This window comes from Gopherus evgoodei, chromosome 4 (genome assembly GCF_007399415.2).
Source record: "Gopherus evgoodei ecotype Sinaloan lineage chromosome 4, rGopEvg1_v1.p, whole genome shotgun sequence".
Lineage (NCBI taxonomy): Eukaryota > Metazoa > Chordata > Testudines > Testudinidae > Gopherus > Gopherus evgoodei.
In genome coordinates this window covers 62,356,151-62,368,916 of record NC_044325.1, presented here as the reverse complement: position 1 = coordinate 62,368,916, position 12,766 = coordinate 62,356,151, and the positions used below count along the sequence as shown (strand labels likewise).

Genomic DNA, 12,766 nt, shown 5'->3' with positions numbered 1-12,766 from the left:
TGGATAAAATAACTTCCTTGCTCAATCAAGTTTCATTTTAGTACTTGTGATGTCAGATTCCACTAGCTCTCCAGCTGTCCAGTGCGTCTTCCAAGGTAGAAAAGGCCTGAATTTCTGATGTATAGAAAGTAAGTAGAAAAAGCCATTTTTTGGTGGGAAGAAATAATTCCAGACGTCCTTTGTCCATCATAATAAAGCACAAACGCATTTTGAAGTTTGCTTATTGAGCTTTGAGAGAGTGTGAAGATAAACATTTAGAAACATAATATATTGCATAAGAAACTCAAACAAAACTCAAGGCAACCTCCTACCTGAAATAGGGCAGCAGTGTATGGTATTTGGTTTCAGATGTATGCTAACCATTTGCACCCATGTAAATGTATAGCAGTATAAATTTGCATGCACTTCAAACTAGTGCATCTCTTCCCCTGCATGCCCCAAAATAAGCACTTTGACAAATGTCATTTGAGCAGATGGGAAAAGAGTGCCACCAGTGAAACTGCTGTGTGTTTCAGATTAATTTTTAAGACAATTTAAGGCCGTTGTGATGATGTGCAGTCTATACAGTTTTATAAACAATAATAAGTGAATATAATGTAACTGAGACATGCTTCATGCAAAAGTCTCTCTTGTAAGGTATCATTACAAAGCTTATAACCTACTGAGTGTGATCATCCTGTTTGTATAAATGTACCACTCTTGTATCTGAAACTAGAAATATTAAATATAACTCTGAGGGCCTATTGTAATTATGTAAAGTGTGGGCCATTAATTAATAGTGGTTTGGAATCTTGATGACTCCCATTAACTAGGACCATTGTCTGCAAATGGCTGTGTTTTTTACCTGTAAGTCTTCCTGCATAGGTGTGTGCTGGCAAGTGGGTAATGAACTCTTGCAATGAAATGTGAGCATGTCACCTGAACTGGAATCCATCTTTAACCTGATGTCTTTCCACTGAGAAGGACGGGGTGGGAACTCACAGAGGGACACAAGGATTCCCGCCTTATGCAAAAGATATATAAAGGGATGGAAGAGAACAAAGAGAGAGAGAAGGGCCATCATGAAGAATCCCCTAGCTATCACCTGAGCTGGAACAAGAGCTGTACCAGGGGAAAGAATTGTGTTCAGTCTGAGGGAAAAAAACTTACTGAAGCATCTCTGAGGGTGAGATTATCTGTATGTCTAATCAAACTGAATAGATTTGCACATTTTATTTAATTTTGCTTGGTGACTGACTTTGTTCTGTCTGTTATTACTTGGAACCACTTAAATCCTACTTTCTGTATTTATTAATTAACCCAGAGTATGTATTAATACCGGGGGGAGCAAACAACTGTGCATATCTCTCTATCAGTGTTATAGAGGGCGAACAGTTTGACTTTACCCTGCATAAATTTTTTGCAGGATAAAACAGATTTATTTGGGTTTAGACCCCATTGGGAGTTGGACATATGAGTGCTAAAGATAAGCACACTTCTGTGAACTATTTTCAGGTAAACCTGCAGCTTTGGGGCAAGTAATTCAGACCCTGGATCTGTGTTGGAGCAGACGGGAGTGTCTGGCTCAGAACGACAGGGTGCTGCAGTCCTGAGCTGGCAGGGAAAACAGGAGCAGAGGTAGTCTTGGCACATCAGTTGACAGCTCCCAAGGTGGTTTCTGTGATCTAACCCGTCATAGCCATCTCTTACATTTCTCTCCAGATTTCTTAAAAGACCAGTCTATTTGTTCGGTCACAAATACAATGAAGTAATAAATCTTGTTGAACATGTGAAATCTGCCTGTATTTCCTTTGGAGCACCTTTAGTGTTTGCACCAGCTCTTTCCCCTAGTTTGCTAAGTGGTGATGGGGAAAATCTATTGCACCTTCATATACACCACAGTATGCTTATGGCAGGCTACTCTGAAGACCTTATTTATCAGGCATTTGGGTTGGTGGTCTTGAATGAGTTGGTGAAAACATGTTTTCTGGATATGCTGTCAGTCTTGGTTGCACATGCATGTCAGAATAGGTTCTGAAATGTGGCTTGGGATAGGGGAAGGAAGAGAGTGAGAGATCTCCAAAGTCTCTGACAAAAAGGTGTGCAAGGCTGGTTATAAGAATAGAGGAAAACCAAAAGCACCTGCCTCCTTAGAAGCATTTTAAGGGTTCATTATAACACTAATCCAACCAGAGTTGCATGGTGGGAATGGTTCTCACCTATGAATGTAACCACACTCTGGGACAGGTTGCTTGGGGGTATTAAACCTGGGGCTCTTTGGAACAAACGAAGGCTCCTGAATGGCTGTCGTGGGCCACGCTCTGAACAGAGAGACATTAGTGTATTGTAATTAGAACAGTGTGAACCCTCCGAAATCTGGGGACACATTTAAGTCTTGTGGAGAAGAAGAAAATATTGAACGAACTGCTGCTACGTTAGTGAATACAGTGCATGTCCTTTCCAAGGCCTAATTTGAGTGCATTTGAGGTTCATGTTGCACCTTTTTCTGTAGTTCTAGTTTCTGGAAAGCATGAGCACAACATAAAGAGTTTATTGGAATGTTTTGGATATTTCTCTTGAAACAATTCTAGTATGTAAACTACAGCTAAGGTGTTCTCTTTTTCCAGCTCATGATTATGTGGGTCTGCCCTGTTGGACTAATCTAAGTTGAAACACCTTGTTCATATAGCATGCTGCAGTACTCTGTAATGCTCTCATGTGCTAACATGAAGTCATTGTAAACCAACCTTCTATTCCTTGTCTGCTGGGGATTTTTTTTTTAAAATGGTCACTAGCCTGGCTTTACAAATAGGGAATTCTGGATGAGAAAACAAGAACTGGCTTTTTAATTGAGGGTTGGTTAGGGATGTGAAACAATATCTCAGATTGTGCAATGTAAAGAGAAACCCACCTGTTTGTATGAGATGCCATTAAAGAACAAGAAGGCGGGGGGGGGGGAGTGCATAATGGAGAACACTTTCACAAAGGTGATTACATATAACAAAAGAGGGGACAGCATTCCTTCCCAAAAGCAGCATTATGTGGTCTGATGTCCCCCTAAAACTTAACTTCCAAACTTTTCATTACTTGACAGTGAGACCTGAAATAACCTCTTGCTTTTTTCTCTTTGTTTCTTTCTTTTTCTTTTCTCTTTTCTCTCCTTTTTTTCTTTTTTATTTTTTTTGGGGGTAAGTATGTTCTTGCTTAAGGTTTAATTGGCTCCAGTCGGTAGGAAAGGGCTCCAAGGCTGATTATTTATGGCTTACTGTCAAAAGTAGCTATAAAAAGGGCAGTATTATCTTGGAGATGCTGGGAAGGAAAATGTAATGGGGGGAGGGAGTGGGGGAGTGTGTGTGCGCACGAGTGTTTTCTTGTACTGGATGAAATCAGAGTTTTGCTGTCTCAGCAGTGTGGTTTAAATTGAAGATTAACCCATTGACCTTCACGGTGTCAAATCACTTACAGATGGATCACCAGTTACTTTTTTTTTCACTTTTGGGGTGAAGAAGGGGGGTAACTTTTTTTTTAAGAAAGTTGTTTGTTCATGCAGCTGGGGCTTTTGAGAGGCTCAGAAGCCAATCTGATTAAAAACAGCACTTGGCTAAACTCTGCAAAATCCTGCAAGCAGCAAAAAGGTTTAATCCTCTTGTGCACAATGCATAAGGGTCTGCTATTTTTTTTTTTTTTAATGTTAGAGCTGTAATTATTTCTGGAGAACTTATCATTCTCCCCACCCCCTGCCTCTTTTTTTTCCTCTTGTCATGCTGATGGGATTAAAGTGTCTGCTCTTGAAAAGTAACTGAGTTTTTATTGGAAAAGATAAGTGGTATGTTACAATTGTAAAATATAAATAACCTTGTTTCAATCATTCTCCTTTTACAGCATCAGCAGAACAGAAATCAAGTGTGGTGGCAGATCCTTCTCTTTATACATAACTTGGCCTTAAATGTGGAGGTGAACAGGAACCACGTAGGTCAGAGGTGAGACTCCTCCACCTGTTCCAGGTCACATCCAGTCTACAGGGAGCACTGAACAAACACTGGTCTGGGGGAGAGAGACATGCACGCCGCCGGCCGGATGTGAGGACTCTGTCAAACTTTTACTCATCTTCTCAAGCTTTTTTTTGCCCCTCCCCATTCCGTCCCCAAGGACTCTTCTTTACTGCTTCTTGCCTGATGAGGCTGGGAGCTCTTGTCCAACACTGTTGAAGGAAAGTCTTAGAATTTGGATGTGTTTGGTAAAGCTTGCTGCTGATTCCCCAAATCAGTAACCTCTATGCAAGTGAGGCAAGTAGTAGATGAACAGGTTCCTCTGCTCTGTGTTGTTGAGTATTTTTTATTTTATTTTAATTGATAGAATGCAGCATTTTGTAATTTTGGCTGCTGGTTAATGGTGGTGTCTAGGACTGATGGCTCTAAGTGTACTTTGGGCTACTTCCAGATTAGAGACACTTGACTCCTCTAAGGGATAACTTTTTGAAAAAATGTTCTTTTTAGAAACAATTACACTTAAGTAGCTCATGTACAGCAGCAGGTGAGTCACTGATTATTTCCCTGAATTTTATTACCAGGGAAACTTGTAAAAATCTAGTTTTGTTTAATGACTTAATTGGCCAAAGTTGGACATCCTTCACATGAAGTCGCTCTTTGTCATTGCCACTAATAGATAGAATTGTTTCTGTTAGAAGAAGAGTCTTCAGAATCTTTCATAAGATGTTGGTGACTCTTCAGGATCTTTGTGCAAAGGGCTGTTTGGTCCTGTACACTATATACTGTCCCCATAAACCAGGATGGAGCTGTTAAAGATGGAATATAATCTAAGCATCATTCTTCTGGAATTGTTAATCTGTATATTTTTGTTAGTGCTTTGGTGGATTTTTTTTTCCCTCCTCCTTATCATATGCGCTGTTAAGAAGATTCAGATCCCAAGCATCTGATATGTTTGCTTCATGATTTGACTAGGAGATTAGTTAGTAATTACTTTGAATCCCGACACTGCAGGTTTGTACAAGTAATCGCTCTATTATTCTAATGAGTAATACTGGAAGTGATATTAGTGTACACTGACAACAGAAATACTACTTGGAGTGATAGCTCATTGTCATTGACTTGTGACTGTTGTGGTGTTTTTAAATCTGTTTGGCTGCCAGTCTTGGAACAGGGATGGGGAACTACCTACCCCAAAAACTTGGGTTTTGTTTGCTTATGAAGTGTGAAATACTAAGGGAAAAGGATATAGCCTCTGCTTTCCACAGACTGTTTCCATACTTGCCCAGAGCTAATTCTAAATCACAAATTATAAAACTAACACTAAGAAAAATCTTTCTGGACACTTGCCCTTCAGTCCTGCTACAGCTGTCAACACAGAGGGGTTCTGGAGCTCCTGGTCTGCTCTGAAGCCTTATGAACAGTAAAGAATCTCTGTAATGGAAGAGGAGTTTTCTTGCACATTCTCCTTCCCCTCCACTTCCCCCCTTTTCTTGCCCTTCTTTAAGTCTGTTTCCATCTCTGATATTTGTAATGACCCAATTCCCGTACCCTCAGTAACCCCATTAAAGTGCCTGGTAATGATTTGTAGCACACATTTGTATTTGGATGCTTCCCCTCTATTTCTCAATCCCATCTCTTGACTGGCATTCTTCTTTTTCAAGGCAAGAGTTGTCTAGCTCCCTCCAAATCAGCTCCCGGGACCCTCTCAGTTTACACAGCTCTGCTGCGATCTTTCAGTACAAAAGGGGTTCCTCACGCAAACTGACTTTTTTTCTCCCCTTAGCTAAAGCTACATTATGCAGAGTAATGTGTTCCTCTGGGATGGTCAGGAGTTCAGAACAATGATTCTTAAATTAGCTTTGTTTCTTTTTAGTTAAGCACGTGCACTATGGAGTTATTCAGTGGGATGTAAGTGGTACCTGTCATTGATTACTTTGTAGCGGTACTGGAAGCTGCTACTTATTACTAAAATACCTTCAATGGCTCTGCAAAACAGAGTCACATAGGGTGTGTGGTGATTGGAGAATGGGGTTTAAATAGGAAGCAGGCCTGAGGGGTGGGGTAAGCACAGACTGGATTGAGGGGCACGAGCCCTTGGAATCTAAAGCTTGGGGAGAGCCCACTTAGAACTGAAGGTGTAGCATAGGTAGCAGGTGGAGTCCCCCTTTGGGAAAGTAAGTGCCTGGCTCCATCCCTTCCGCCTGCAGCTGGGGCTCCGAGACCCCGTCGTCCCGCCTCCTGTGGCTAGAGCCACAAGCACCCCTCCCAGAGAAGCCTCAAGCACACACACACCCCTTGGCCGGAGGATGGGCTAGCTGCAGCCATGCCTCTCCTCCCCTCCCCAGACCCAAGGAAAAGCATCTCTTCAGAGATGCTTTTGATATGCACCATGCTGGTTCTGGGGCAGTTGAGGAGGCAGTATTTGCTACTGAGCTTCCTGGATTCATCAGTAATCTCCCTGGAGTCCAGAGAGATTACTGATGAACCCAGGAAGCTGAATAGCACATACTGCCTCCTCAACCACACCGGAACCTGCATGGGGCATAATAAAGCAAAATCTTAGCCACCAAACCCCGCAAGCAGGGGTCTGGTGGCCGTGGCAGCGCCATGGGAGGCCTATTATACCCACCGCTCATGAGGTGTAGGCTTGTCAAGGAAACTCTGAGGGAGATGGGTATGGAGCTTTAGAGGTTGCAGTGGGGAAGGAATTAAACAAAGCTGTCAGCCAGTATGGTGCAGACATAGGTAATACACACTCATTTCCCTACTGATTGGCTGAAATCCTTTCATCCCATCACAGAGGGGTCAGATTAATAACAGCCTTCTGAAGTGTGCAAAGATTAGGCAAGTCCATCTGACTTTAGAACACTACTTCATCACCATATCAAGAAATCAAACTAGTGTCATCTTTCTTCCTTAAATTCCAGCCTGGTCAGTTAAACCCCAAAGCAAATAAGTCTCCCTGGACTGCTCAGCCAACCGTGATAGAAGTGTAAGATGAAAAAGCAAGTTTGATATAGGTACTTGATGATGGTCTGCCCTCACTAGCTTATTCTGTAATAGCACCCTTCTTAGTGGGGGGAATAAATGGCTGAAATAGTTTTGTAGACCATCTAACTGTACAGAATTGTTTGGCTCACAGAGAGATGGAGCCTTACCTGGCCATAATGTCCACTGCTAGCAGTGGATTTATCAAAACTGTCTATTCCAAGGTCTTAAGTTGGAATCCACTTGTTCCTGTATTTGCAGTGAAGGCTGGAATATAAACAAGACTTCACTGTATTTACAAGACTAGTCCTAGACAAAGTCTGACTCCTGTATGTGTGCTGCTGCCTTTAACAAGAGGTTTGACAACCACTGATGTTTTTGAGGGGTAGCTGTGTTAGTCTATATCAGTAAAAACAACCAGGAGTCCTTGTAACACCTTAGAGATTAACAAATTTATTTGGGCATAAGCTTTCGTGGGCTATAACCCACTTCAGCAGATGCATGGAGTGGAAAGTACAGTAGGCAGGTAAAAATATACAGCACATGAAAAGATGGGAGTTGCCTTATCAAGTGGGGGGTCAGTGCTAATGAGGCCAATTCTGTTAGGGTGGATGTGGTCCATTCCCAACACTTGACAAAAAGGTGTGAGTATCAACAGAAGGAAAATTATTTTTTGTAGTGACCCAACCACTCCCAGTCTTCATGCAGGCCTAATTTGATGGTGCCACACCATCAGGGGCTCATTCACCTGCACATCTATCAATATGATATGTCATCATGTGCCAGCAATGCCCCTTTGCCACATACAAACTGGACAGTCTCTACACAAAAGAATAAATGGACACAAATCAGACATCAAGAATTGTAATATTCAAAAACCAGTAGGAGAACACTTCAGTTTCCCTGGACACTCAGTAACAGACTTAAAAGTGGCCATTCTTCAACAAAAAAACTTCAAAAACAGACTACAAGGAGAAACTGCAGAACTAGAATTAATTTGCAAACTTGACCATCAAATTAGGCCTGAATAAAGACTGGGTCACTGCAAAAAATAATTGTCCCTCGGCTACTCACACCTTCTTATCAACTGTTGGGAATGGGCCACATCCACCCTAATTGAATTCGCCTTATTAGCATTGACCCCCCACTTAGTAAGGCAACTCCCATCATTTCATGTGCTGTGTGTGTGTGTGTACACACACACACCTGCTCACTGTATTTTCCACTCCATTCATCTGATGAAGTGGGTTTTAGCTTATGCCCAAATAAATTTTAGTCTCTAAGGTGCCAGAAGGCCTCCTCGTTTTTACTGATGTTTTTCTTTAACAAAGGAACCAGGGTTCTATCCACCCTAAATCTAAGGATCTTAATCTACTCCTTTGATGTCCAGGGGGATTTTGCTATTGACTTCAAAGGGAACAGGATTTCGTCACTACTTAACAGCGCATCTTCTTCAGGAAATAATGGATTGTTATCTAGATTTGTCCCCTTCCTTTGCCCAACCATATGGTTCTGTTGCCTCCAGATAAGTAGGGAGGGTAGGGCTACTATCAGCCTCCCTTAAATTTCTACGGTATAGTTTAGCAGCACATGCACTTCGTCTGTGCACTGTTTGTCTAGGCAAGGCCCACTTCAGTATGTACTTCTGTTGAGAAAATCCTCCCCTCAAAGTGCTTATTACAGTCTGAGCACAGTTAGAAATATTGTATGTGGATGGGTTAGGGAAGTATTTTCAATTAGCAAGGTCTAAATCTGGTGAGGGGAGGGGCAATTCCTGAATGATTTAATTGGTAGTTTGCCTGAGTGAAGGGGTGGGATTTCAGTTTTAGCTCCTTTTCTGTGATACTCAAACACTAGTGAAGTGTCTCTAGCAATTTAGAGAACAGTTGGCTTTCTCCTAAAGTTACTTTTAGTTTAATGAGCAACAGACAAGACAACTTGAGTTTCAGCTGACAATACCTACCGTGTTTGAAGTCTCTCTCTTTCCAGATGACCAATATGGCTTCTGACCCTGACATTCTTGACTTGAGAGAGGAGAGAATTTTTCTGTCTCTCTCCTTCCTGCCTCTTCAAACCTCTCTCTTGTAACCTAAACCTTACCTGGATCTAGTGAGCCTGTTGCTAGTGGGTGTTAGTCTTACTCTGTTTCCTGCAATTCATGAAAGCTGAGCCAGTAATTACAAAGTGACTGCCCAAGGTTAGTTGCAAACTGCCATAGCTAGGATAAGGTGGAGGTAGACAAGGGATTGGACTTCCAACAGAAGGAGCTGACATTGGAAATGGATGTGGGACTGAAGGCTTCTCCCAAGGTGCTGATCGTCTCTGCTAGCAGTGGACTTCTGTGTAACTTACTGTGTGTATTAACTGCTACTGTTTCGTTGGTTTCTCTAGGTATTCTATTCCAATTTTCCTATTGTACCAAGTCTGCCTGTCTTCTGCTGCCAACTGAAGCTTAGCTTAATACTTGTCACACTGTCAGTGTTTTTGGAGACTGGCCCTGAGTTAAATGTTCCGTTTAGCCTTTCCTTTTTAAGCTTTGCCTATATCCACAGCGGGATGAGGAAGAGGAAGCCCAACCTCTGTTAGGAAGGGTCACTTGTGAAGACTTGTTTACTTTCACTGTCGACTAGGAGTAACTAGCTGCCTTTGCTCCTTCGGGCTCGAACCGAGGTTGAATAAAAGCCATCTGAGATGTGACCTGATTTAGACACCTTGAGGCTACTTCATACCAGTGTAATTTCATTGCAGTCAATGAAGTGATACTACAGATGAATTTGGCTCACGGAGAGAGGAGGAAGGTTGCCATCTCCCTTTGGGAAATTACAGGTTCTGAATTCTAATAAACTAGCTGAAGGTAAAACAAAGATTTTAGGCAGTTGCTGCAACCTGATGTCTAAACTCTGCAAAGTCACTTTTTGATTCACTTTAACCCTTCCTTTGTTGATTCTCAGTAGCACCTACTATGCTTTCCAGTGAAGTTATAGAAGTGGTAATATTGGAACATATCAGGTACATTCAAGGGATGGTTTTACTAACCACCCCACTTTGGTTAAAGGGAAGGCTCATATTAATTACTAGGAGCAACCTTGACAGGATATAATGCCCTTAATTCATCTCTGCAATGCCCATTCACACTATTGGGAGTTCTGCATGTGGGTCAAGTCCTACAGAGTATTAAGAGTTGACAGCAAAGCTATTCATAATCATTCCAAATAATATTGTTTTTAAATTTGGCATTTATGGTCATTTAAAAAAAACAAAACAAACAAACAACCCAACACCTTCCTGTTGCTTTTGATTTCTTTCAGAAAGAAAAAAATACCTCAAGGAAATGGTGAGAGATTGTTCAAGATCTCTTACAGTTCCTAAAAAACTCTTATGATCATTGTTTCTTTGGTTTGTTCATGTTCACACAGGTAGTATACAACTTAGTTCTTACCTATAAGGAAAAGCAGAAAAAGACCAAACACATCAAATGCACTGGAATGTAATTGTGTGTCTGTCTGTGTGTTTACATAAAAAGGCAGTCTGACATCTCCCCCCTTCTTTCTTCCTCACCTCCCACCATCTTCCCTCACAGAAGGGAGGGTCTCTTCCTATGAATACCATGCTGGAAGTTGGTTTCTGGGAAGTGAATTAAGTCTGTAGAGTTTTTTAAAAGCCATTTTCCAGTTCTGTCTTCAGACTATTTGCTGCCTTTGGGGAATGGAGGGAGGGTGTGGGAAGTGTAGATCTTTAAACTGTTTTAAATTTTATTAAGAAGATTGTGCATGTACAAAGTTATCTTTAAAAATCAAGTGGAGTCTCCCTGATGTGTGGATTCAGCCCCAGGAGAGCATCGCCACAGACTCCTCAGCTCCAGGGAGACAACTTTAGGCCTGCACCCCTCAGAAGACCACTCCATTTTGGTCAAACTACTATGTGAGGAAAAGTTGAGGGTAGCAAGGGGATGTAACACTTCTCCCTTCTCACTGATATGTTGTAGTCACATGATGTAAGAAGACAAACATGGCCAAGATCTTACTAAATGTGTGCTTAAAGTTAGGCTCCTAATGGGGGATTTTCAAAGGCCCCTAAGAGAGTTAGGTGCTTTTGAAAATCCTGACACTAAATATGGACTTTTGGTGCCCAAACTTAGACTACTTAAAACAAACAACCCCTCTCCTCCCAACTTGGGCATGTATCTCTTTTCCAAATCCTTTTCCTTTCCTTCTGTGGTATCAGAAATGTATTCAGATCTGCTCTGCATTTCTCTCTAAAGATCCATAGGTGAGCAGTATTCATAGATATTTTGATGTGCAGCTTCATCTCCCCTTGGACTTTTCTACTCTTGTCAGAGATGTTTCATTTTTAAACTTTGGAGTAATTAATTGCCTCCAGTGGCTGCCTATGGAGAATTGAAGGGATGAGAGGGAGAGAGGTTCTCAATGTATTGTTAAAAATACTCTTACACTTTCATGGAGAGTGTCCCTACCGAATGAATCTTATGTTCTCCCAGCTGAAGAAGTACAGCCGATGCTCTCCTGTGAAATCTTTGTCTAGACTAGTCCTGAAGTGCACACGCCCTCTCTGCCATGGACTGAGACCCAGTGAGAATGTAGCATTTTGTTTATCTTGGCTGTGTGCCTCCAGGACTCCTGCCTGTAGTGATGATGACTGGGAGGAGCTCCTTTTTTGTATCTGTGCAGTATATTTGCTTTGTGCTTTCTTTCTAGTGCTTTTTAATACTTGGAATTTTTTTCTAATAACTGGTACAATTTTTAATAAAATTGTTAAATGCTATGTATTCTGTTCTTTTGCTTTTTGTATGGTTTAATGGCTGTATGACACTCCATCCTAGTGACTTGAACCTTCACAAACTGACCAATAGTTCTGTAATTTAGTAAAATAATATGGAAGTACAACTTCGGTTGGTAAACTCTGTAAATGGCTGGTAGATCCATGTCTATACTCTCTATTACCTAGTCTTTACCAACCTCTGCAGCTAAGTCAAGATTTTCCTTTAATACTCTTTTTTTTCTGTGCAGAGATAGAGTATTTCCCAGCCCACTTGTGACTGAATAATCAAATACATAAAATATAAAGTTTTTGAGACTGTATTCTTACCATAGTAAACTGGGCTTTACAAGGCTGTTGGTAACTGGAGCTGCACGTCTAAACTTTCCCTTTCCATGCACAAAGTTGAAAATTGTATCTTAACACAGGTAACAATGTGCTGCCTCCAGACACTTAAAATGTGGCTTCTGGCAGCTGTTTACCTGCTCTTCCTATGCAAGCTCCTTCAAAGTTGATCAGCTGCAGGCTTTTATTGATGATGAATGCGATTACATTTGTTAACCAAGGAAGATGCAGGTCTATACTACTACTAATTATATTTTATGCAAATGAGCTGTGGCTCTGGAGAATGAGATGGTGTCACCAGTCGTAGTTGAGTGCCCTTCTTTGGCTACTCCCTAGACTGCTGTGAGGGAACAGCCTCCAGCTGCCTGGGTGTCTGTCTCCAGAGCTTGACTGGAGCTCAGCCACTGCCCCTAGGCCAGGGGTTCTCAAACTGAGGGTTGGAACCCCTCAGGAAATTGTGAGGTTATTAGATGGGGGGGGGGGGTCGTGAGCTGTCAGCTTCCACCCCAAACCCCACTTTGCCTCCTGCATTTATAACGATGTTAAATATATTTAAAAGTGTTTATAATTCATAAGAGGGGGGGTTGCACTCAGAGACAAGGAGTCACGTACAAAAGTTTGAGACTCACTGCCTTAGGCTATGTCCAGACTACCCGCCGTATCGGCGGGTTAAAATCGATTGCTTGGGG

The 12,766-nt window shown here is 41.7% G+C and overlaps 1 protein-coding gene across 3 annotated transcripts in view; it reads left to right on the top strand.

Moving 5' to 3' along the window:
* Positions 1-7,413, top strand: part of BMF (Bcl2 modifying factor) — a 28,398-nt gene extending 20,985 nt beyond the window's left edge. For 2 of the 3 annotated variants that reach the window (XM_030559439.1, XM_030559441.1), the window contains exon 4: positions 3,862-7,413. In XM_030559439.1, coding sequence (XP_030415299.1) covers positions 3,862-3,963 — 102 coding nt within the window. In that variant the 3' untranslated portion in view covers positions 3,964-7,413. The remainder of the gene's footprint in view (positions 1-3,861) is intronic. The other variant, XM_030559438.1, reaches the window with a different exon arrangement.
* Positions 7,414-12,766: the final 5,353 nt, after the last annotated feature.